The sequence below is a fragment of the Balaenoptera ricei genome, chromosome 1 (assembly GCF_028023285.1).
Source record: "Balaenoptera ricei isolate mBalRic1 chromosome 1, mBalRic1.hap2, whole genome shotgun sequence".
Lineage (NCBI taxonomy): Eukaryota > Metazoa > Chordata > Mammalia > Artiodactyla > Balaenopteridae > Balaenoptera > Balaenoptera ricei.
Window position 1 is genome coordinate 25,331,386 of NC_082639.1, and position 27,574 is coordinate 25,358,959.

General features: G+C 38.2%; 1 protein-coding gene across 1 annotated transcript; it reads right to left on the minus strand.

The window, feature by feature from the left end:
• PTP4A2 (protein tyrosine phosphatase 4A2) lies at positions 1 to 27,574 on the minus strand. The gene is made up of 6 exons (XM_059917764.1): positions 27,204 to 27,574; positions 11,541 to 12,239; positions 9,366 to 9,458; positions 5,473 to 5,603; positions 3,760 to 3,834; positions 1 to 2,516 (listed from the first exon to the last, which is right to left on the minus strand). The coding sequence occupies exons 2-6, from the start codon at positions 11,634 to 11,636 to the stop codon at positions 2,408 to 2,410; spliced, it is 504 nt and encodes a 167-aa protein (XP_059773747.1). The 5' UTR covers positions 11,637 to 12,239; positions 27,204 to 27,574; the 3' UTR covers positions 1 to 2,407.

The window sequence follows — 27,574 nt, forward strand, 5'->3', positions numbered from 1 at the left end:
GAGCATGTAAAATATGTTTTATTGTTCTTTAAAAGGGCTCAGGGTTTGGTTTTAAATCAGGCTGCACACCTTTCATCAGTCTGACATCTTTCTCACCATGTCAAACTGGCTTCAGCTAGCAATACTTCATTAAATCCAAAAGAAAAAAAAACGTTTAATTTTGAAGAAAATCCAGTTCTGAGAACAATTAACATTAGTCTGTAATTTAAAACAAAATGAGGGCTAATGTTTCATGTTGCTTTATATACCCTTCTCCTCATACAGAACCAGGAATGTAATTTTCCTAACTCAGGCAGGCACTGTTACTGGTGGATACTGCTCGCTCACTCACACACACACACACACACTCTCACAAGCTCACTCTCCCTTTCTCTCTCTCTCCCCCTCCCTCCTTCCCTCCCTCCAAACAACAAAAATCAGAGCATGTCAAAGGAAAAAGGTTTGTTCTGGTATTGATCAAAACCCTTGGAGTCAACAGTCTATCTGAGCTTAGAGGGTATGCTGTTTTGATCTTGAGCCTATGTTAAAGGAATCTACTGTCAGGTTCTGAAATAAAGAATTTTGGATAGTACCATCATTTTTCACTTTAAAATCCTAGAAACAATTTCAAAAAGCATTATATTGTTTTGTTTTCTGGGATGGGGGAGAAGAGAATCTACAGATTTTCATTTATTTAAAAATCAAAACAACTCGGCATAGGAAATAGGCAGTTCACATAGCCAGCCAACATCTGAGGTATCATCAGTGTGAAACAAGGTCCCGGTCCATTCCTACTGGCCTAGCTGATCCTAACAAAATGGGAAGTTTATGGCTCTGCACAGCAAATTCCAACAGGACAAGATGACCGTAAGACTTTATTCAAATCCTTAGAAGCAGAGCACTATTAATTATGTAATATTCAGATGGAGAGTGCAAGAGCCCCTGATGGTATCCTCCAACTTGCTTTGTCAATGCAGCCTGGTCACAACTGCAAAGGAGCAGCAAAACAGCTTTTCTAGATCAGTACATTGAACCCAGCAAAGAATCTGCAGAAATGATACTACACCACTGCACTAGCCACACAGTCCCTTTGCTACACAATGAGCTGCTCTATGTCTCTCTTCTACCCTATTATGGCCTGTGGACACATACTCACTAGGCATTGTTGGTTTTGAACCAGCAAAAAAAATTTTTTTTAATCTCACAAAGAACCTAGTAAGAAAAGAACAAGGCAATCAGTGGTTAAACTGAACTGTACATATAGGGGGCAGTTTGGGAAATACCCATTACAGGCATTTCTCAAGTCTAAAATATTGTGTCTTTGCTGCTACTCCTTTGACTGTTCCTGAAAATTCAGAGTACAAATAAGTCCTAAAATAAAGACTTTACACTAACAGCATTCTCTGACATCATTAGACAGAAAATCAGAGTAATGCTACAGCCCACAATTCTACAAGGTGTAGAAAGTGTGCTAATGCTCTGCCTGGACATATCTTTAGTGACGGCCTGGAGTACTCCCCTTCCGAAAACAACAATCTCTGGGACATCCACTTAGCTTCATTGGTTGGAAAAGAGATGAATTCGACTCTCAGCTAAGTTCTTTGAGAGACTCCTCTTAAAATGCCATTTCCCCACAAATTTATCAAAACAAAAAAGGCTCCTGGCTACTTTGCCTAATGTTGAATAGGGTTTTCAAGAAAAGAAACTAACATGAATACCCCATCATCAGTAAAGACTAAAAAACACCTGGATCATATACTATATACGCCACTGCCTTTTTTTTTTTTTTTTTTTCCTTTTTTTTGGTGTTTTTTTGTTTTGTTTTTTTCCTAAAAGTGCCCAGGTGGGCTTAAGGCTGCCAGACTGCACGCACATCTACAGCAACATGGGCTTCTCCTATTTCATCTACAACTTGTATCCGGGGAAAAAAGAGGGATAGAAGAAAGTGAGAAGAAGGGAAATATATACTGTGCCTTCCCCCCCACCCCCAAGAAAGAAAGAAATCCACAAAAGGGAGATCTATGTGCCAAGCATAATGGAAGAGTGTGCTCCCCAAACAGATGGTTCTGCAGAGGCTAATGTTCTGCTGGTTTTCCTTAGAGACCTATTTTGAGAAAGTTAAAAAAGACAGGAGATTTTGAAATAATTCAATCCTGGCAGAAATTCAAACTCCAACACTAGGAGCAAAATCATCCTTCACTAAATTAATCCTTTTTTTTTTCTTTCTCTTTTTCTTTTCTTAAACATTTTATTCACGTTATAGAGGGATTTCTTTGTTTGTTTTTTTCCAATCATTAGGAGAGTGGTTGAGGAGTACTGAATCCATCACTACTTTGATGACACAGTTAAGATTCCAGATTCACATTTCCAGGTACCAAGAGTTCCCTCTAAATGCCACGATCAAGTCAGCCTTCGTATACATTCCTTTCTACTGAACGCAGCAATGCCCATTGGTATCTCTGAAGCGTAATCGCATCTTAGGTCGGTATTTCTCCAGGTAAAGCAGCTGTTTGGAATTGAATGCTCCCCTTCTTTTTCTGAAAATACAAGAATGGCACACTTTATCATGTAAAAAAAGAGCTGCCTGATTCACTGAAATGTGTATTTATGGCCTATGGCCTTTCTAACTCTACACAGCTGAAAACCAGCATATTTCCCATACAACATCACTTCTTAAGCGAAAGGGCTGAACTGAAACATGAACTTTCTGTGTGCCTTCCTAAAAGAAGAAATAGACAAATTTTCTTTGCTAACTCTCATTAGAGTCTATTAATCGTTTAATAAAGATCAGAATGGTTAATCCAGAGACATCTGACTATACTCTTCCCAATTAATATATTCTTCATATTAGAAATGGCAGCAAGTATTTAGGATAAATGAGGAAGTATTTATATGAAGCAGCAGACACAGATGGCATTCCTTGAAATATGTTATCTTCCTAGAGCTGCTACCATACATTTCATGCCCTTTGTCACAAACAGTCATTTTTTATTTCTTTCTCTCTTTTTTTTTTTTAAGAAAAGGTTAGAAAGGGAAAGGGCAAGACAATAATTGCCAAAGAATTCTGGACAAAAAAATAGCATGGCCTGTTATTCCAGACTACTGTCAAGATTCTGTCTGGGCACTACCATCCTGATTCTGTGACTGAACAGGTCACTTAAGAATCCTAGGTGATTAACTACTCCTTTTCTTCCTTTCCTCTTTGTCACAGAGAGTTACATTTGGAAGGCATTTTGGACAGCCATTAAAAGAGGCACCAGATCACTGAGACTCAGCTACCTAGCTATTCATTTTAAAGATTCCTAGGTGTTCAAGTCATATACTGGACATATTCTACAATGTCCAAATTTGCCACCTAAATTAGAAAATCTTTATATCTGGGAGCCAGTAGTGTTATTGTGAGTCTCTTTAGCACTTGCTATTTTTGATATCTTCAAATAATATTTTAAGCCAAAGACAGCAAATTACCCTGTACTATGAATGGGTACTTTTTATAATTTCTTTCTCTTGTATGATTTTGCTTTGTGTGGTTTTTTAAAATTATTTATTTATTTATTTATTTGGCTGTGCCGGGTCTTAGTTGTGGCACGCAGGATCTTTGCTGAGGCATGCAGGATCTTTAGTTGAGGCATAAGAACTCTTAGTTATGGCATGTGGGATCTAGTTCCCTCACCAGGGATCAAACCCGGGCCCCCTGCACTGGGAGCTCAGAGTCTTAGCCACTGGACCACCAGGGAAGTCCTGCTTTATGTGTTTCTGAACATAAAACTTCATACTCACTGTCTTATAAACTGAACTGCATCTTCGTACTTCATTCCACATTCAATCAAAGCAAGTGCGACCAGCACAGGTGCCCTGCAGAGATAAACTCATTTGTAAATAACCACAGGTCTTTGGAATTAAAGGATTTTTTAAAACCCAGGATTACGTATTACCAAAACTACATAAAGCTTGAGCTTTCATTGTTCCTGTATACTAAAATATCTGATATTTTTCTACATAGTAAAAATATCTAAATCATTATAGCTTCTATGGTATTTTCTATTTTTAGTAAAGTACAAAATTCTAAACCTTTATTAAGAGATCTTTACTCTTTAAAACATCATCACATTATATCTCAAATTTTCACATCATTTTATGTCACCAAAAATCCACTGATCTTTAACCATTATCATAGTAAATGACCAAATGGATTATCTTGAGTGTCTCAGAATTTTCGTTACCAATCAATTTTAATATCATCTCTTCATCAAATACTAAAGAGGTGCTAGACTTCCTCAACAAAATCCTTTCCATGAGCTAGAAGAGTGGCAGAGAATTCGTAATTAGGAATTGCTTTCTATATATATATATTAATATAACAAAGGAAATGATGTTTTTATTTTCTTTTTTTGTTTTGTTTTTATTAATTAATTAATTTATTTATTTTTGGCTGTGTTGGGTCTTCGTTTCTGTGTGAGGGCTTTCTCTAGTTGCGGCAAGTGGGGGCCACTCTTCATCGCGGTGCGCGGGCCTCTCACTATCGCGGCCTCTCTTGTTGCGGAGCACAGGCTCCAGACGCGCAGGCTCAGTAATTGTGGCTCACGGGCCTAGTCGCTCCGCGGCATGTGGGATCTTCCCAGACCAGGGCTCGAACCCGTGTCCCCTGCATTAGCAGGCAGATTCTCAACCACTGCGCCACCAGGGAAGCCCAGGAAATGATGTTTTTAATAAGCCCATTATAAGGCACTAACTTTGGACTGACTACCTAACTAGGATAGCTATTAGTTTAAAAAACTGCCCCAAATCAGGATAAGGACTAGAGACGTCTGACCCTGAAGAAGAACTGTACAACACTAAACTGCAAAAAAGGAAAATAGCAAACAAAAGGGTTGAGCAGAGGTAACAGCCTGAGTCACCACCACCTTGAGGCAACAGCAGCTTGCATTAATGTTTGGAGTCAAAGTGCACATTATAAATTGACATTTAATCTACTGTTGATGAGTGCTGCAACAGCATTCCATGCAGTGCTCAAGGAAAAAGATTTTAAAATCAAAGTCAGCTTTCACTCTCCATACATTTCCTTTCAAAAATTTAAGGTTCAACCATCTGCTCTTCATCTATTAACTTCCATTCATCTCAATCTAAAATTAACCATGTACACATTCTTCAAATCTAAAGTTATTTTAACTTTGTTGCCCATTTCAAACACCTAAACCTTTGATTACTGGAAATGGAGAAAAAGAAAACATATTGAATTAAGACTGTATTTTTGGCTCAAAGATAAGATAATTACATTAAACCAGTTTCAAAACAACTTATGAACCACCACCCACTAAACCCAGACTCAGACAAACAATGAAACATAAAAAGTTATTTTGAGAAATCATTACACCAGCTTTTGCTCTCATTTCCTTTCCTTTCAGGCAACTTAATATTCAGCGTAATAAATGCAGTTTCTATCAAAGTGAAATTTTTGATAATGAATTCACAGACAAAAGGGGAAGAGCTTACCTTCCCAGTCCTGCAACACAATGCACTGCAACACAGCAACCTGGCTCTTCACGAAATTTGGTTTTTAGTAGGTTTAGCCAATCGTCAACTATCTGATTAGGGGGTGGTGCTCCATCGTCAAAAGGCCAATCCTGGGAGGAAAAGGTCTTTTACATTAAATTGATATTTTCTCCAGAATTAACATCCTAATGCACAACAGCTGCATACACAGGGCAGGCCTAATTGCACTAACTGTACTACATGTACCTTTTTTTTTTTTTTTACTAAACGTATGTATGTATGTATGTATGTATGTATTGCTGCATTGGCTCTTTGCTGCTGCGCACAGGCTCTCTCTAGTTGCGGCAAGCGGGGGCTACTCTTCGTTGCGGTGCGTGGGCTTCTCGTTGCTGTGGCCTCTCCCGTTGCAGTGCATGGGCTCTAGGCTCGCGGGCTTCAGTAGTTGTGGTGCGCGGGCTCAGTAGTTGTGGCGCACGGGCTTAGTTGTTCCACGGCATGTGGGATCTTCCCGGACCAGGGCTCGAACCTGTGTCCCCTGCATTGGCAGGCAGATTCTCAACCACTGTACCACCAGGGAAGCCCCACGTACCTATACTTAATCACACAATTCTGATCACTTCTGAAAAATGATCCAAGATCAAAATTCAAGTGTGCCAACTTAGCCTTCTCAATGAAGCATACACAACCAGCATCACAAGCATCAAACTTTTTCTTTGGAAATATCTCTTACCAGAGTGATAAGAGGCTAGCATTCTTCAAATATTTTATGTGAACAGAGCAGTAATTAGACATAATAGAGAAAACTAAAATTAAAACGAAGACAAAGTAAGAGAGGACACACCACCTGTCAATAAGATTTAGAAGTCCATTTTGGCAAAGTGTACCAACTGGTATCTCATTGGTCTCTAAGAATATAAATATTTTTGAGGATTACCCCCAAATAGCTCTAAGTTATGATGTCTTTTCTTTAAAGACTCTCTGATAAGTAATTTCCAACAGCAGATCATAATAGAAACATACTACCATCTTTGTGCTTACATATGTATTTTTTTTAAAGTCAAGCAGCAAATATTTTTAAAGCTCTGCCTAAATTATACACATCCCATTTTACAAGTACAGTGCCACATGATATGATCCTGGGGAAATGAAAACCATTTCCTCAAGTATTCCCTTCTCTTTTTATATTCATTGATTTGGGTTGTTTTTCAATTAAGACCAACCCCATGTGCATTCACAATACAGGCAGGGATTTATCTTCCTTGTTACCTCGCACAAGGTCCTGAGAAACCAACACAAGTCATTTGGAAGAAAGGGGGAAAGGGACATTCACATGTTGCATCATACCCTCTGTACCATCTAACTTCAAGGACAGAAATGCAAAGACACTGGGATTTTTTTTTTTAACATAATACTATTCTAATGAGACTGGATAAGGACACTTTAAAATACTAGAGAAGGAAAAAGGGAAAAGTGACAGAGCACTAAATGGATTCTGCACTCATTACTGGCACCACTAGAACACTTCATGGAGCCCATTAGCCATGACAGCACATTATGTTTGCCAACTACGCCCCATAATTAAAGGGCTGTCAATGTTATCATTATAAATGTCACTACAGAGTTTAACTGTAAATAGCAGTAAAACTAGTAAGTACCTTAGTCAAGCGCTTACTTCCTCTAAAACTCCCTAAAATGCATCTAGTTAAGAAACAATAATATGAAATATGCTTTACTTACTCATACAAGTAGTTTTTATCCAAAAAACATCACTAAAGCAGTCATTTAGAAGCATCTGAACTTCAAACTGACATGGCCGAAACCATCATTAGTCTTTTCCAATGTGCCTCTGATTTACAAGAACATTGGTCAAAGGGTTGAAAGGCCTCACTTTGGGAATATCCTCTTATAAAGTGTTCCAAACCCTCTTCACCTAGCAAAAGTAAATTAGCAATCCAACTTAAACTAAAATTTCTGCCTAGGCATTAGGGAGAAGGGAGGGATGAATAGGTGGAGCACAGAGGATTTCTAGGGTCATGAAACGACTCTGTATGATACTATAGTGGTGGATACATGTCATTATGTATTAGTCAAAACCCCTAGAATATACAACACCAAGAGCAAACCCTAATGTAAATTATAGACTTTGGGTGATGATGATGTATCAGTGTAGGTTCATCAGTTGTTAACAAGCGTACCACTCTGGCGGGGGATGCTGATTATGGGGGAAGCTATGCATGGGTAGGGTCAGGGCATATATGGGAAATCTCTGTACCTTCTGTTCAGTTGTGCTGTGAATCTAAAATTGCTCTAAAAAATAAAGATTATTTAAAAAATTTAAAAAAAAAATTCTGCCTAGGAAAAAAAAGAAATTCCAAGCTTAATTCTAAATATCCTTGTTTTTTTTCAAGCTTTAGTTAGACCTTTAGTTTTATCTGATCACAGCTCTTTAAAACAAAACAAAAGCCTAGATTTAAAGGCCTGGAATAAATCCCAGATCTACCATTATCTTCTACAAACTACTTCAAGTTCTTTAGTTCATTTCTATTTCATAAAGGTGTTTAACAACATTACTGATTCAAACAGACTACGGTCAATCTGCAGTTCATTTTCTCACCCTGCCAACTGTCAAGACAAACTGATTTCTCATCTACCCATTAAAGAACATACAATACAGGAAAAGGAACTTGTATTTGGTTTAATTTCATAACTTAAAATTCTGTTTTTATTTTTTTAAACACAGGGCTACATTTTATACATGTTTATACTTATCCTCAGTGATTTCCAGCCAGGGGACCTTAAAGTCATTTAGAAATAGGAATGCAAGCAAAGTATTATTACCATGCCATACTATTAAAATACATTTTAAAAAACATAACGTTTGGCTATTTGATTTTTGTGTTTTCACCAATGTGGAAGTGAGGAAACTTTATGCATCAGATGTGAGACAACTGCCTTACCAACAGGACATTTATTTTCTTTGCATCAACTGCCTTCTCAACTACTAACCAATGCAATGAAGACTACAGAACTAACTCTCAATAAAAAATAGGAACATAACCTTGTACCATCATCTTATTACTTTCTTCCTACCCAACTACTTCAAAACTCTTCAGTTCTCTTCGCACTACAATGCCTTCCCACAACCATGTCAAATAGCTCTAAGACGCTAAGACTACAAGGTCATTTCAATACATGCTACTGTAATTTAGACAACTTTTTAGGGAATAAAGTATAAAATTTTACCTAATCTGAAGTTCCTGTTTCCAATAATGAAACAGCATATTTAGGGGCCAAGGAGAAATTTAATTCAAAATAATTCCAATCACTATATTCAAACTGAATTATGAAAGAAATCTAATCATACAAATGCTTCTTAGAAACCTACCAAAAAGTATCAGAAACTATGCTAATTACTCTGGGGCAAGATGCCTTCTCCCTCTCCCTACTTATGCTCTTCTCCCACCTTTTTGTCCCCTACAAGTTATCCACAAAATATTAAGTAACCAATTTGTACTTGCAAAGCAAGAGAGAATATTTCCACGTGATTTAAGAACGTCTGATGGAAACTACTTTCAGTTAGATTCAAACCAGTAGCCTAGAAACAAAAGCTAAGTATCACATTCATTTCCTAGAGAAAAAAAAATGAAACTTCCATTCTCTTGAAATAAGTATGCACTAAATTTTGCCTTTTTTGTTGAAAATACTCTGCATCTGTAGACTTCAAGGCCATAAATGAACAAAACTGCCAATCCAAAGGAATTTTAACAGATTGCTATGATTACTGTATCTCCTGTAGGTTTAAAAAGCAAACTATGAGTGCCAAGTTTTAAAAATATCTATGTTTGAAAGGTACAACTTGTTTGTAGTGAAAAATTAAAACACTACACACTCACTAGAACGTGGATTCCTTCTTTTTCAACTGGTGCTTTATCATATGTAGCATCACAAACTCGAACCAAAGTTGTCACTCCATACTTCTTAAGTTCCTTTAAAGAAAAACAAATATAAGGAAACTTGTTTTTAGAATCTGCAATGAAAGCTTTAAAAATATACTCTTATAAACTGAAACGAGACCTCATTCTCAGACAAGGATCAAAATCATTCTCGTTCTAACAACATATACAATAGACATTTTTGCATTCAAAGTGGAAGCATCAATAAGGCCCACCTTTGTAAGGGGCAATTTGGTAGCATAACGCAAAAACTTTAAAAACATGCATACACTTTGACCTAGAAATTCTACTTCTGGGAATTTATACTAAAGAAATAATTAAAGATATACACAAAGATTTAGGTACCAGCACGTTCAGCACAGGTTGTTTGGGATGGTATAAAGACAGAAACATTAATGGTCCAAAAACAGGTGAATGGTTAAAGAAAGTATAGCACATCCATATAGAATATTATGACAGCTATAAAAATAATACTAAGGAGGTTGGGGAAATTTTTCTAAAATACACAGTGTGATCCTATCTATATGTATATTTATAAATATATACATAAATACAGAAAAAAACATCTAGATGCCAGGTATTAACAGTATTTTTAAATTGTCTTTTACTTATCTCTATCTTCTCATTTTTATGTACTAAGTACATATTGCTCTTTATAATTTAAAGAAACAAAAGCAATTTTGAAATTAAGATTAAAAAGTGGTATTATATTACAAAGTCAAGTAACACACAATTACAGCCAGAAGTCTTGCTCCTTTAAAAGTTTTCCTACAGTAATGCCTAATCCAGTCACTAACTAACTTCAAGAGGCCACCGACATCTTTTTATAGCTGCAGGAGTCTACGACCAAGGAATCCACAGGCTGAAAATAGTATCATGTAATTCAGCCAGGCTTAAAGGTGACTGAACAACCTGAGGGCATACCAGCCTGGAATTAACTTGTACGCTGTGTACACAAAGTTAAGAAGCTCAGAGAATTAAAAATATAAATAAGCAGGACAGTGATATCCTACAAGAAGTGTCCATCATCTGGTTATCTAAAGAGAAAAGTTATTTTAATTGCTAAAGGACTTCACTATTCACAGAAACACCTTCTCATAGACTGAGGAAAGTTGTTAATGTTATATAATGAGTCAGAAATTTTTAAAAATTTCAAAATACAAATAAAATCCCATTAAAATGAACTCCACAGTAGCTGTTCATTGAAAGTTTCCAGTAGAAATTTTTTATGGTAAATATTTGTGACCTTCAGCAAGTCAAAACCTCTTCTGAACTCAGTTTTGCCATCTGTAAAGTGAGAGAGGTAGATTTAGAATCCCTAGGAGTTCATCTAGCTCTCTAAGTCTACTCCATAAATACATCAACAGAAATCACTGAGACTGAACAATCTGAGAATGATTAAAAAGCTTATATTCAAATGCCTGTTGAATAAAGTACAAAATGTTTCTCTACTACTACCAATAGAAAAAATGCAGGATCTGACATAAAAATGCTACCTATAATACCTTTCCTTCCCCTAAATTTCTGGACCCTTGAATAATGTGGTTCCTATTGCTAAGTAGTTCTAGGGTAGCTTTTCATCAAAAGTGGTTAGGGCATTTGAGGAAGAAATGGGTTTTAGTGTCAGAGATAGTTCTACCACATACTGTGTGCCTTCAGGCAAATTACTAAATCATTCTGAACCTCAGTTACCTCAACTGTAAGGGAAATAATGGTACCTATACCTCATACGGTTATTGTGAGGAGTAAATGATATAATGCATAAAATTCCTTATTGTAATGCTGGGTACGTACTAAGTATTCAATAAATGTTAATTAGCTTTATTATTGAAACTGTAACAAAAGAACTGTTAATAATGTTCAAAGGAAAAAACACAGTACTAGACAATCTCTAAGATCTCCTCAAATTCCATAAATGTTCTTTTAAAAATCTGTTTTAACTAATTCAACTCAATTCAAACAAAGACTGGTAAGATCCACAGGATCCATATCACCCATACTCCAATCACAGAAATAAATGGCTTTGTGGTAAAAGATTTCTTTACAGTGGTGTTAATTTTTAACAGAATTTTACCTAAAACTCAATCCAAAAGGTAGACCATGCTACAATCTTACCTCTGTGAACTTGTTGAGGGTAGCATTGGTAGGGTTGTGGGTTATCAGAAAACGCATGTTCTCATAGGAGATCTCCACAGGGGCTGGACGGTTCATTATGGCAAATAAAAAGTGTGAGCGTGCGTGTGTGAGTGTGATGGGGAAAATGAAAAAAAAAAAAAAATCAATAAATCTTGAAATGTTTCACAGCAGAAAACATTAAAAAGACCACTAAAATGCCTATTATCGATCAGTGTTTTCTCTATTCAACTTGTTTATTAAGAAGCTTCTCCCTTCAAGATAAGCAGAAGTATTTAGAATCCACTTGAATCCAAATTCAATTTGGGCCTCAATGTCTGCTGATGGATACCTTCGGACTCCAAAAAAATCCAACTACATACGAAACTTAAGCAGCCTTTACTACATTTAGGCACTAGTGAGACAAGTTAAAAGAGTAGGTCGCTTTCCACTTTTGTTTACTTGATGCTTAATTTTACTGGAGTCATTAAAAGATATATGCTTGCAATTAAAAAAAAAAAAAAAAAAGCCAACTATTTCTGAGGCCAGTCTCGGTGTCCAGAGTCTTCAAGGCAATGTTAATTATGGCACATAGAACCTCCAAGCTCACTTGTCAGCAGAAACGCTGTGCTGAGCCTGGCAGAAGTCTGCCCTCACGCTCAGAATCGCCATAAATGTGCAACGTATATTCCAACGAAAAACCTGGAGGAGAAAAGCATAAAGAAAATGAACTGGAAGTTGACAGCAAACACAATGCCCAAAGTCAAGAATACATTCTTTATGAGCCCAAAGACATCTGAAATGGCGCCACTTCTAAACTACTGCCATCTACCAAGAATAGGACAGAAGTATATACCAAGAATTTTAAAAGTCAGAGATTTAAGTTAAGTACGTCTTGGGACTTCCCTGGCAATCCAGTGGTTAAGACTCCGAGCTCTCAATGCAGGGGGCCTGGGTTCCATTCCTGGTCAGGGAACTAGATCCCACAATCATGCTGCAACTAAGAGTTTGCGAGCCACAACTAAGGAGCCTGGCTGCCGCAACTAAGGAGCCCATGTGCCGCAACTAAGGAGACCGCCTGCCACAACTAAGACCCAGTGCAACCAAATAAATAAATTAAATAAATACTAAAAAAAATAAAATAAAAGACACCGTGCTCTCACTGCAGGGGGTGCAGGTTTGATGCCTGGTAAGGAAATTAAGATCCCGCACGTCTCATGGTGCAGCCAAAAGAAGTTAAATATGTCTTCCTTTTTTCAAAACGAGGCTCAATAAAGTTCTGTACTAATAAGATTATTTCTAACTCAAGTCATTTTTAAATGAATTTTTAAAATCATTTTAAATCATTTTTAAATGACTAAAAGATACTTAAAACTTCACTCCATGGACTCTTTCATAAAGTTCACATCAAATGATCTCCTTATTTTTCTGCTTTGATGTTAACTATCTTTGGTTAAAATTATATCTGTAAATGGATGAAGGATATTTACCAAAATTCCACTTTGAGGATTTAATTCTTTCAATCCAAAATATATGCATTGGCCCCATTTATGATATCAGTTCATAAAGCACTTTCAAAAAATTATCTTCTTTTCCTCACAACTCTAAGTAGTTTTTAACTACCTATGAAGAATGAGGAAAGAGGATCAGAAAAGTGACTTGTCTAAGGTGAATGAATTAGCTGAGCCCAAATTCAGACTCTTTTGAAAAGTCCTGTATTTTTTCCAAGGTACCACAATTCCAGCTGACTCAGCTAATATATAAATCCCATTCTCTCATTTCTAGTCCAATTTATCTTTTTATTATTTCTCACATCACTACCTCAAGAGTACAAAAGCATCCAAAGGTTAATGATTCACAGCAGTCTCCTGCCCAAATATTAATGCCTACCAAAACAAGGCAAGAAGAGAAGTGGCAGAATTTTTGAAACACAGTAATCTGTATAGCTGGCTCAGTCAGAGTGTCAACATAATCATAAATTCCTCTGGAAATAGGGACAAGGTCTAAGTTCTTCTACTTGCCTCTTCCCTAAGCCACCAATAAATGCTTATTTAGAACTCTAAAAAAGATGACTGTAACCAGACAAATGAAAGAAAATGACTACAGAGGCACCTGCAGGAAGAAACTGAAAGAGATAAGAACAAACCTTAAGCCTCAAACTTTCAAGCTTAATCTTCTATCTTCAAGTCTTCTTTTTATGATATGCTTAATGGCATTTTATTTTGTAAATTATATACTTCTGATTATATTACCATAGACACAAGCGCAAAACTAAAACATTCCTAAAATATGAGAGAGACGCAAGAAATTCAAAATGGCATTGTAAGAACTTCAATACCTCAGCATAATGAGTTACCACTACAGTAAAAACACAAAACTTCTACATTCAAACTAACAAAAACATAATACACACCATCACCCTTCCTAACTCATAATCTAACTCATAATTCTAACTGTAACCCTAAAACACAGCCACTTTAGATCACACATTTCATAGAGTACTCCTTGTACAGTCAAGGAATTTTAAAGCTGGCAGAAACTTAAGAGATCAAATACACTGATCTTTAAAAAAAAAAAAGATGCTGTTTGGGATCCAGAGAGATTACAAAGACTTAAGTAAGACCACACTGCTAATTAGCAGCAGATCAAGGACAAGAACCCAGGTCTTATTTTCCCTCCAATTTCGACTAATGGAGGTATCCACATATTTTTCAAGTCATAATCTTATTCATGACAGTGTAACTTTTCTTCAAATATTTGGTTGGATGTTCATTTCCAACTCTGTGACCTTATAATAAGGGGAGAAAAGACTATTAAAATAACTACTCAAAGAACAATGGTTTGCGTGCAATGCAGAGCAAAACACAAGGAAATTCAAACCTGTTTGAATCCCTTTGGTTTAATGCTGTTATGGCAGCTAAGATGTGTGTCAGCTGAGAAAGGCACTGAAAGACCAGCATTGTAGTGACAGCCAGGCTTAAAAGGTTACAGCTCTAGCATTAAGTTTTCTACCCAGTCATCAGTGTTTGTCTTCTCAGAAAACAGAACAACCTTTATCCCATCTTATTCCTCCAAGCTCAATTTGAAAGGACCACTCCCAGGGATAAGGATAATTTATTATTAAATTTTCAATTCCTTTTTTTTTTTTTTTTGGCTGCATGGCTTACAGTATCTTAGTTCCCTGACCACGGATCGAACCCAGACCCAGGCAGTGAAAGCGCAGAGTCCTAACCACTGGACCGCCAGGGAGTTCCCAGATTTTCAATTCTTAATACCATACTGAGATCTCCAGCAAAGGAATTTCTGCCAAGTTAAACACTATGTTCTATCAATGTTAACAGATGCATGATAAAAGCAAGCTTCTGTTCCTTCCCCCTCCCCCAGGAGTTCAACTACACATTAACAGTTAAATGTTCTTGCACCTGTCAATTCTGATAAACTAATGTTAGTTTCTGTGACACCTATAAGAATGCAAAGCAAACAGTCTGTAAAAAAAATCATAAACAACCTACCACAGCTGGAAAGTACTCAACAGTACAGAGCCATACATTTTAGCATAAACTCAGCACCTGTATACCTTACTGGAAAACTTTTTTCTAAAGTTTTCTCTCTGGCATTGATTCTGCTCTACCTACTTAAGTAAAAATTGATTTTTACTTTAATTTACCAGATGATGGAAGAGGCTGGTTTACTTGACACATAACAGTGATCAAATTCAAATACGCATCCAAATATTCTCTCCACCCTTTATCTTTTATAGAATCTAACTTTTAAAATGTTGAATTTGGGAATTTCCATTTCCTAGGCAACATTTCCATTTTTAACAAAAGAATATGACTTCACTGAAGGATTAGAAACGATGGTCTGTGACAGAGAAATCCTTTTAAATTAAAGAGGGAAGGGGAAAAGATAAAGAAGAATGAAGAAAGGGGGCTGGAAGAAGAACAAGCAAGCAGAGGTCTACCAAGCTAAGACAGTGCACTGCCAGTAAGACTAAGTCAATAACACAACAGAGACTACTTAAAACTCTGAAGAGGGGTATGTTACAAGTTTAAATATCCAGTGTCAATGCTCTACTGCTAACATCTACCTAGATGAGAACCAAAAGCCAAAAGGCATGAAATAATACAATATCCATCACTTAATCATGGCACAATGTTAAAACGGAAAACCATGGAGAGGTTAAAAAGAATAAAACACCTATATAAACTGATATGGGAAGATGGCTAAGAGATACTAATAAGTGAAAAAAGCAAGGTACATGATAATATAAGCAGTATATATAGAAGTATTTGTGAGTACTTAGTATGTTTTCACTCAGGCCAGGAGCATGATTTACAATATATACCTTCTAAACAGTTTCTGTTTTTTTCCCATGTACACTTATTACCTTAATTTCTTTAACTTTTTTTTCTTTTTTTTTTTTTTTTTTGGCTGCGCCATGTGGCATGCAGGATCTTAGTTCCCCGACCAGAGATCGAACCCACACCCCCGGCATTGGAAATGCAGAGTCTTAACCACTGGACAGCCAGAGAAGTCCCTTTAATTTTTAATTCTAGGGTGATAAAGAACCTACAATGATTTACAATTTAATTACATCCTTAACAGTGCTATAACCACTGGATTACAAAGAGCCTCAAAAGGGCTAGTCCCTCTGTCCCTGGCAAGCCTGTACCTACACATTTCCAGAAAGACAGCTTTCTTCTTTGTTAAAGATACTAAATTATGGAGTAAAATTCAGATCCTGCTTTGGCAACTGTAATTCTAAGTTCAAATATAAATACAGAGAATACAAGGGCATGAACGAACTTTACAAAATCAGCCCCATTTAATGTAACCCACACTTACTGGGCATCCTTTTAAAAATCCTGTCAAGCCACTTACAACAAGCTTTCCACTGAGAAATCACCTCTATTTCCAAATTAAAGTGATGATGCAATAACCCTCTAATTTGACAGGTTATGCCAGTATTCACCAAATTGAAAACAGTACATTATAAGTAAATGTACAAAAGAACTCTAGATCTTAGAAAATAAAATCTAAAAGCAAAGGTCTGAGGAACAAGTAAGTATACATTTACTGTTTACTTTTCTTACCAGAAATTCTACAGGAAGTCATGCAAATTTGAGTCAGCGTGGTTTCTACAAGCAGGCAACATGAAAGCATAATATGGTATACAAGACTAACACCTTGCAACAATTTTTTCCTAAAACAAATTCATTTCACCTCATTGAAGACACCTGCATTTCCCTTAAAATAAGTATGAATAATCTGTCAACAGTAAAGAATTCATTCTCATGAAGGACTAGACACTGCAATTTGGCCAGTTAAGAATGCATAAATTCAAATATTTATTGGATACATAATATGTACCATATATTTTATAGGGGCAGCAAGAGCAGTAAACAAAAATTCCTGTCAGGATAGACCTTATATTTTAGCAGGCAGAAAAAGATAAATAAAACATGCCACTGCTATGGAGAAAAATGCAAAGCAGGGGAATCTGCAGTGTCAGAAGGGAGAGGGGATTCCACTTTTAAATAAGGCTAGCAGGAAACGCCTCAATGAAAAAAGTGACCTTTTATCCTAGGCCTGGGGTTTTGAGCCAAATAGATATTTGAGGAAGCATTCTAGGCAGAGGGATTAGCTCTTGCAAAGGTTATGAGGTGGGGCCATGCTTGGAGTGTTCTAGGAACAGCAAGGGGGCCAGTGCTACTGGAGCATATAAGGCAAGGGAATGAATAGGGTCAGAGAAATAAAAAGAGAGCCTTACAGGCCAACAGAAGTATTTGGCTTTTATTCAGAGAAAAATAAGAGGTTTCAAGCAAGAGTGACAACCTATGTTTAAAAGGATCACTCTAGATGCTATATGGAGACAGATTATGAGTAGTAAGGGTGGAAGCAGGGAGATCCGTAGGAACTTGATGCTATAATCCAGGAGACAGATAATGGTAGCTTGGGCCAAAGTAGTAGCAGTAGAGAGGATATGAATCAGTTTCAAGATATACCTTGAGGTGGAACCCAAAAAGATTTGTCCACAGACTGGATATGGGGTCTGTGGGGAAAATAAAGTCAAGGCCCTGAGTAACTGTTATGAACTCGCAGAAGGCTGACCGAATATTCACAGACTATTCAGACAACAGACCATAAAATCTTCAAAACCATCAAGAAAGAAAAGCAAGGAAACTCCTCTGTAAAGTACTACTGTATCTACTGCATTTTGACCATTTGAGATTAAGACTTGTAAACTAAAGAAAACTCAACATTGTTAATTAAATACTCATCTTCTGGGGCTTCTCTGGTGGCACAGTGGTTAAGAATCCGCCTGCCAATGCAGGGGACACGGGTTCAAGCCCTGGGCCAGGAAGATCCCACATGCCGCGGAGCAACTAAGCCCGTGCACCACAACTACTGAGCCTGCGCTCTAGAGCCCGCGAGCCACAACTACTGAGCCCACGTGCCACAACTACTGAAGCCCGCGCACCTAGAGCCCGTGCTCCACAACAAGAGAAGCCACCGCAATGAGAAGTCCCCGCACCACAACGAAGAGTAGCCTCCGCTCGCCACAACTAGAGAAAATCAACAGGCAGCAACGAAGACCCAAGGCAGCCATAAATAAATAAATAAATAAATAAGTTTATTTTTAAAAAAAAAACCATTCATCTTCTGGGTGGGGGACTGGGTGAAGTAGGTGAAGGGGATTAAAAGGTACAAACTTCCAGTTATAAAATAAGTCATAGGGATGTAATATATAGCATAAGGAATATAGTTGATAATATCGTAATAACTTTTTACAGTGACAGATGGTTACTAGACTTATAGACGTGATCATTTCACAATGTATTTAAATGCCTAATCACTATGTGTACACCTGAAACTAACATACTGTACCGACTAAATTTCAATTAAAAAAAAAAAAAACTCACCTCCTGGTTAACTGATCTCAAATTGGAAATTTTTACTTTCATACCTATTCCCAACTCATCAGAGCCCTGTAGAAATAAGAGCTCTACTCTCTGTACTACTTATCTTTGTTCATCCCCTCTATTGTTGCATTTATCATACTAAAAGTGAATACATGTGGCTCCTTGAACTTAGACCATTCAAATTGTTAGTTTTCTTCCCCTACTGACTGCAGTCCTGGGGAATTGATAAGGAAAGAGGTATCATTAAATTCTACAGAAATTATGATCCAAAATATCCGTAAACAAGCTAAAAATAGCAACACGCTTCTTACTGCTAAAAAAAAGTTTCAGAGTTACTCCCTTGGTTATTCCCACTTTTCCACTTCCTCATTTAAGGAGGGAACTTGAGAATCAAGTTCCAGTACACAAATCAATAATCAGTTCTATAAAAAGAAAGCATGACCTTGATGGTGGGAAAATATCTGAACACTTCAGAACCAGCAGGACATACATGGCCTGCCACTCAGAAAGGAAAGGAAAGCAATTAACCAACAGATCACACCTGCTTCTGAGAACAGTGACAGTTATTTTCTGAAGTCCCGTGGGCTCTGTTCCCACTCAAATGAAAAGGGAGTGGTTTTCAAATTTGTATGTACCCTGGCGATTAGAAGTAGTTGTCCTTTTCTGGTAATTCCTACCTCTACAAATAACTGTAAGACAAAAATTGCATTAAATATTTTCACACCACACTTGAAAATATTTACTTTTCAATTTTGTACTCCATTGTTCCTCTAAAGATTAGCAATTCCCCAGCTGAAACTCTTTGTCCAAATATGTTATTTTTCCTTTCAGAAATAAAATTTAAATGAAGATAACAGCACTATGGCCAATTTTCACTTTTTCTAAAAAATTATTTCAATACCAGTAAAAACATTAAAAATCCTAACAACACCATTCTAGTACGGAACATTATCTTATTGTTTTCAGTGAATCTTTTAAAAATTAAGTTAAATAGCTCTATTAAATTGATTCTATTCATTCATATTTCCCTTTCCAAGGAAAGGTATCATCAGGACTATCCTCTCCACGGGCTTTATGTTTAAAGACTTCAGTTTATGTACCTTTCAAGACTCCCAAGCCTCTTTATTATAAAGTTTAAGCACCTTCTTTTCCTAAAAAACTGTGGTAACCTCCTTCATACAATAAAGAACTATCTCAAATTCAGCTGCATTCCCATAAACTTAAATCCTAATATTTGTTTTCTTCTTTCCCTCCATCTTTCTTTAATCTCAAAAGGATAAATAATTTTCCTGGAGAACAATTTAAGTCTTAATCATTTTACTTTAGTTTCCAACATCACTATACATACATTAACTCAAGAACCACTGAATTATTTCATTAATAAAGAAATGTATTTGAGATTCTGAATTTCAACTGTAATAAAGCAAACTCAGTAGTAAAAATCCAAAAGGACACCCGAATTCACCCTGTCAACACCACTTTGAAATGTTTTCTGAGCTATATCAGGACAGTTAGAATGACTGTAACAGCTGCAAGTTCCCTGAGGTTGCAAAATAGATACTTGGGAAGAAAAGGTTATTTGAATCACCTTTCAAAATAACCTACAGCACAGGAGCAGCATGCAAAGCAAAAACTTCCAGGCTATTGTTAGCATTATTTAAAATGTATGTTTCAGAACTTAGCAGTTTATGGGTCAGCTTAACTCTTTCGTTTCCCCATTTTGTCTAACATACTGAGCATATTTAAAGGTCCTGTTCAAGTATCCACCACCAAAAGGGGGGAAGGAAGCTCTCTATGTACAGGATACAGAATAAAAACATTCCAAATTACATCTTGTCAGCATAAATTCTTTTGTTTGAGCCCCAGAAATTTTTCTGCTGTTAGGGCATTTTGGTCCAAGTTTCCCCTAAGTAAGTTACACTTCACTTCCTCTCCTAAACTTGTTTCTTATAAATCACATTATACTTCACAGCCATCTCTCTGTGCACTGAGTATTAGTACAAGATAAACAGACAAGAACCCAAATAATTCAATTTGGAGCTGCTGGTGGCCTTTTAAAATATACTGTCTACCCACTAACTGGATTGCCCAATAATGACTTGATGTTTATTTGCATAAAATACAACATTCAAAAGTCTTTAGAAACCATACAGTTAAAGCAGTTGTTTCGCATTACATATGAATGTGAAGTAAAAATGGTGAAATACCTCTATAATTCCATGTCAAGGGGTTATTATTCTTTCTCACCAGCTTAGTTCAACATGGATTCACTTTCCTTCTCTTCTCACTTAAAGAATGCAAAATTTAATCTTTCGTGTCCTCTTCCTCCAAATGCTTACTGAGATGAGGGACAATATACCAGCTCTGAATGATACTAAAACTCAGCCCATCTAATCTTACAACAAGCATTTGTGGAGCTCTCTTTGCATACCATTATAATCACCATCCAGGATCAAGATCCTAGAAGAATCAACGTGGGTGAAAAATATTTGATGATGAGCATTAAAATTTCATTATTAATGCTACATACTCTGAAGACACAAAATAAGCATGAGTAGAATGGAGTAGGATTAATTAAGACTTCTGAGGAAAGGGAAAATTTTTATGACAAGACTGGTAGAAATAGAGACAGGCCATGGTAGCATGACTTGAGAAAGGAACTAAGTCTTCGGTTAGATAGCTCTGAGGAGGCCTTGACCATGCTGAGAATTTTAGACCAATTCAAATGCAATAAAAGCTCTTAGGAATTTTAAAAGTACAGTAGTAGTAACTCTTTGCTCACTGAGAGAAAACAAGTATTGCCATATTGGTGGGCATGTTCTGATCTACTGAGCCGCTCCATAATTACCAGCAAGCTTCACAAAAACAGTCTCTCAGCTTACTAAAACCTACCTGATTGTTGAATTCTTTTTCCTAGTAAATGGATACAAGTTTAACTAAATTCTGCTTGGTGATGACCTCCAAATGAATATCTCATCTCACCAGAAACACAATTCAGAGTTTAGGCTATGACTTAAATTTGATACGCTCTTCATCCAGAAAGATCTAAATTATTTGAATAATTTAAACCAATCACCAAAAGGAAACCTGTTTGTAACCACACATGCAGAATGAAGAATGTCACTAGAATCTATTGTTTCTCCATCATATCCTTCTCAATTTGCTGACAAATCCTGCTGATGACTCATATCCTTCTGTACTAACCAGTCACTCTGTTCCCTCATGACAGGCTTTTCACCAATAATGGAAAGAAGGAAACACACCAATTTGTTTTGCTATTAAAAACAGTAAATATCAACATATGTATATAAATCCAATCTACAAAGACTGTGGTGGTACAACCTAGTGAATGTTTCCAGTAAAAGAGTGGAAAAAAAAAAACCTATGCTCAAATCTCAAAACGAAAAGACTAGAAGAAAGCAGACTTGATTGTGAATTTGAATTCTTGTCAAACAATACATTAGTTAAGAGCCAACATTTTTGACCACTGCAGAAATAAAAATATAAAGTAATTTATCTGATCTGCTAAAGCAAATATATCATGCGCACATTTTATGCCAAAAGAATTAACATTTTCTGAGAAGAATGAAATTTCAACCCAAAAATACATGAAAGGAATTAAATTCTCTACAAGGTAAAGAGGGTTCTAATGGTCAAAATATTTTTTCAAAACAGGCTCAACTAGCAAAGAAAGGGTCACAGAAAAGCCTAATCTAAAAATTCTCTACAGTTTAAAAAAGAATGTTTGTTGTGCAATGTAAATTTATATTTAAATGATAAAATTTAGTTTCTAGATCACTTAAAATGGAGTGGATGCTGTGTTACAGAACCCACGGGTAAGAAATCAGTGCAGGCAAACAAAAAACATTTGTATTCAAATCACACAAAAACTGTTGGTATAATCTGTCAACCCCTCATAGCCATTTTTCTGGCAGAGTTTATACCCTGTAAATCTATACTGACTGATCAGGGAAAACCACCTCAACATGTGCAGGAGAAAGGTTATTTTCTCATCTGGGTCCTAGTAACTCCACAGGGTAACTGTGGAAAGTGGACAGAGCCTGCAGTGCTGTGCAGCTTCTCTCATGGAGGTGTCAGAGTAGTGACAGTTTCTGGTTTAGCCTAGACCCCTACAACTCCATGGAGCAAAAGATTCAGATACAATATCCACTTGAGCTCTACACCAAGCAATTCTGTAAGGTTTCAAGTCCCAACAGAGTAGCCAGGAAGTCAAAGGAGCTAGAGAATGTGGTTCAGTCAGTACAATGAAGGATAACCAGAGAAAGCTATCAGACACCTCTGTATATATATATATACTAGTTCTGAAGTTGAAAATGGATAAAAGACTCTTCTAATACTCCAGATTAACAGACTCAAATCACCATTTCCCAAGTAATTTTAATCGGTGGCATCCACTGTTCATTTAACAAACCCAAGATACAAAATTATCCAAACTGTAACATCAAGGACTCTTGCTTTACAAACTTCGAGAATAATCATCAGTTTCTATATAACCCAACTAGTATCTTGAGAAAAATCTCAAAGCAGCAACATCCCCCAAAGAGCAAAAAAGGTAACTGAGGTATCCTTTAAAAAAAAAAAAAAAAAGAAAACTAACTAAAAACTAAATTTCAAGCAAAGAAAAGGCAATTTCTTTAACATCTACTAATTCCTACATAATCCCCTGTAAAATGACTACAGTTAACTGGGGAGGAAAAAAAAAAAATGGTTAGAGACTTAAGTACTTTAAGCCCCAAGGGGAAAAAATTTTTTTAAGCCACTGCCATCTATTTACTGATACTCTTTAACTAGGATTCAACAACTGATCTCTAAACCAATTTTCTTATCTGTAAAATTGGAAGAATGCCACTTACTCACTCCCAGGGTTATTATGAATTTAAAATGATATGATTCGTGATTTAGCACACAGAAGATTCTTAAGACGGTAATGTTGAAACCTAAAGCATAATGTTGGACTTCATAAGTACTCCAAGACCTCAAAATCTCTAACTACTACCCTAATTCAATAAACATAACTAAGTCTTCTATGTTAAAACTATGGGTCCTGATTTCCAGTTGCTCAAAATTTTTAAAGATCACCAACTTCTACAAGTAGTATAGCTGATGAGATAGCACTTGAAGAAATCAACCTAACTTAGGCTTCCCTCTAACTTAAGTTTCACTCTTCCAAGAGCAACAACTAAAAATTTATGTACTGCTCATCTGCATCTTATTCGTAAATGCTTTTACTAGAGGCTTCACTGGTTACCAATCCCACACTCCAACAAAAAAAGAACCGTACAGTCAAACCCTATAAAATAAATCTCCATTCAATTTCAACTTTGTGTCTCAAAACCATAAAGTGTTCTGTAACTACCTCATATAGAAATGCCATCTTTAAAGACAAAGTGAATAAAAAGTTGCATCTTAAGAAAAATAAATGTTTTTCCTTGTTCACACAAATGTCTTTTCAAGTAAAACATAAACATGGGGCTTTCAGACTTTTTAAGAAACTACGTGCAAAAACATTCAAACATTTACTCTTCACTCTTCCCTAGTGCCACCAAAGTTCAATGATGTTGTAAATGGTTTCTGCCTATAAATTTGGTTCGTTCAAATTAAATATTACTTGCCTGACTCATGGAGGGAGTGGTTTGACTTTTGCTGTTCTGAGTCAGAATATACCGGGTTCAGCAGTTCTAAAAAATTTTTCACTTATATAGGTGGTCTAAAATGCTAGTAGCCTTTTCCAGCTACTAAATATAAGAAACTGTTGCATTAGTAGAAAAGTCTTAGTGATAATAATACTTTGAGTCTGTAGTTCAATTTATAATTAACAAAGTGCTTTCATATATATTTTCTCACTTGATCTTCAAATTCTCCTGAGGTAAAAATCCCACAAAGCTGAAGAGAAAGACTTTCACAAAGAAGTGACAACTTCTGGTTGACTCTTAGCCCCATTAATACACTCACTCTTCTTCTTTCCCCCAAAATAAAAAAACATTTAAAAGGCTGCCGGGTTTCTTTAATCAGACTTTCCTCTCCCAGATGCCTCATAAGACTCTTGTCTCAAAGCACCCTAAGGCCCCAAGAGAGTTCCAAGGCAGAATCTCCACCCACATAAAAGCCTAGCCTAACTTAGGCCCCAAAGAGCCTCAAGTCAGCATCTCCTAAATGATCTCCTTGCCTCCAGCCATTCAGTCTTCTGCATTACCTTCAACATCTCTCATCTGTACAAGCTGCTAGGTCACTGTGTGGATGAGAAACCTCAAAGAGAGACAACCTAGCGAGGGTAGTTGATGGTATAGTGGAAAAATCAAAGACTTTGGAGTCAGACTGACCTGGGTTTTTAATCCAGCTGGGACAAGTTACTTCACCTCTTTGAGTCTCTATATCTTCTCATCTCATCACTGTAAGTCAATGAGGGCTCATCACTGTATCCCTAACGTCTGGCAAATAGAAACCACTCAACATGTGCCAAATGAATGCAAATGAGGACACCTACCACCTTTTAATAGTAGCTGTGAGAACTGAATGAGAGTATAAAAAGCACCTGGTACACAGGAGGAACTTAATACTAATTAATCTGGACCCCCACCAAACAGTATCGATACTATTTGCTGTTTCTGAAAGCAGAGAGCATGCTAGTGATGGAGAAAAGGACACTGTAAGAAAAATATAATTTGACTTCTAATTACACACCAATGCTTTTGCTTGTAATTCTATCACATCTAGTACCAAAAGGACCACACTACTCTTTGCTTATATTGAAAAGACTCCCAACTTCTAAGAGACTTCCCATCATTACAGTATAAAATCCATATCAAGGTACTCTTCATCAAGAACCCCTACTTCTACAACATGAGAATCTGGGAAAACTCCATGACAGTGATTAGTCCATTCACTATCCACTATGAAACAACTTTTAAAATGAATACCAGCAATCAACTTCTATCTTCACCAACATAATGGTATGCTGGCAAGTGATGATGAAGCCTTAATAATGTGTCATTCTGGGGACTTCCCTGGTGGTGCAGTGGTTAAGAATCCGCCTGCCAATGCAGGGGCCATAGGTTTGAGCCCTGGTCTAGGAAGATTACACATGCCGCGGAGCAACTAAGCCCACGCGCCACAACTACTGAGCCTGCGCTCTAGAGACCACGAGCCACAACTACTGAGCCCGCGTGCTGCAACTACTGAAGCCCACGCACCTAGAGCCCGTGCTCCGCAACAAGAGAAACCACCACAATGAGAAGCCTGCGCACCGCAACAAAAAGTAGCCCACGCTCTCCACAACTAGAGAAAAGCCCGCGTGCAGCAACGAAGAATGCAGCCAAAAATAAATAAATAAGTAAATGTATTAAAAAAATAATGTGTCATTCTGAAGCCTTAATTTCCTTTTGCACCTTGAATAAGGCATAACTTCACTCACTTCCTGTCTGAAACTACTCTGTAATACAGACGAAGGCAGCCAGTAACCACCATATTTAATCCAGCAATGGCTACAGTTTGGTGACTCCATACAGACAAGCATTTGCTGAATGCCTACAATGATGCTAGAACTGCTAGATACTTAATACATTTCTTGAAAAATTCCAGAAAATAATAAACTAGCCTATGGTTCTTCTTCATCATCAACATGTTACACCATTATTATTATCATTATTATTACTTCTTAAAATCTTCTCTCCAGAAGGGTAGGAAAGAGCTAAAACCTAAAAAACATTTCTTGAATTTATCTAACAATAGAATACCTCTCACCTGAAAAACTAGCAGTACTTTACAAAAGAGTCTGTGCAATACACAAATTCTAGTTAGCTCTCAGAACCCCAGACTAGGATGGGATGCCAATCATATGTTTGACAAATTTGGAAATTCATGTCCATGTCATGAAATATGGGGGGGGGGGGGGGGGTCACAGGGCCAGAAGATGGTAGTGCCACTGGAACAGACTTCTGTACCCTCTCCTCATACTTGAACCCAAGGACCCAGGGACAAGATGCTCCTGGAAAGAACTCCCTAACCCAGGACACCCGGGTTCACTATGGCCCTAGAAAACGATCAAGGAGAGCCTCCAGGAAGCCGGCTCACAGACTGGACAGTCGCAGGCACACACCTCCACACTCCCTCATCTGCCGTTCACCTTCTCCCCAACCTCTCTCACTCTGCACTCAGGTTCTCCCCCCCACCACTCTACCTCAGGCACGCGAAACTCTCCCTCCCCCACTTACCCCACTCTCCCATGCACACTCCTACTCCCCACACTCACTCGTTCCCACACGCTCCCCCTCGCTCTCCTCCCACCCTCCTGACACTGTCCCCCCTACCGTCCCCCACTCGCACTCCCCCTCACTCTCCCCTACACACACACACACACACAGACTGCCCCCAACTCCCCCCATCCACACTTTCTCCCCCCCACGCTCTCTCCCCCCACATGCACACTAGCCCTGTCCCCAACTCACACTCTCGCCCTCACGCACGCACATCGCCCCCCCACTCAACATTCTTGCACACAACACTAGTCCCTCCCCCTCCCACACGCGCGATTCCCCCCCCTGCTCACCCACCCTCGCTCTCCACGCTTCCCGGCCGCGCTCCCCCCGCCCCCGGCCCCGGCCCGGCCCTCCTTCCGGGGACGTGTCTCGGGCCTGCACTAATGGCTGCGGCGCCTCCCGCCCTCCCCTGCCCCGAGGCCCCGGGAGCCAGAGCGGGGGCCGCCCGGGAGCAGCGCACTCACGCTGGCGAGCTGGGGACTGGGCATTGAAGTCCGGCGGCGGCGGGAGCGAGGAGGCGCCTCTCTCCTCAGTCACCTCGGCGGCGGCGGCGGCGGCGGTAGCGGTGGCGGCGACGGCTCCCCCCCAGCCTCGGCGCGCGACACCCGGCCCGGCCCGGCGGCGGCGGCGGCGCGTGTCCACGAGTCCGTCTTGCTGCTGCTGCTGCGGCCGCCGCTGCGTCTCCGGCTGCCGCCGCTGTCCCCACTGCCGCCGCTGCCCTGTGGCGTCGCCTCGCGCCGTGCCCGGCCGCCGCTGCCGCTCCAGCCGCTACCGGACGGACGACGGTTACAGCCCGGCCGATCGCGCCGCCGCCACCACCGCTGCGCGCGCAGCC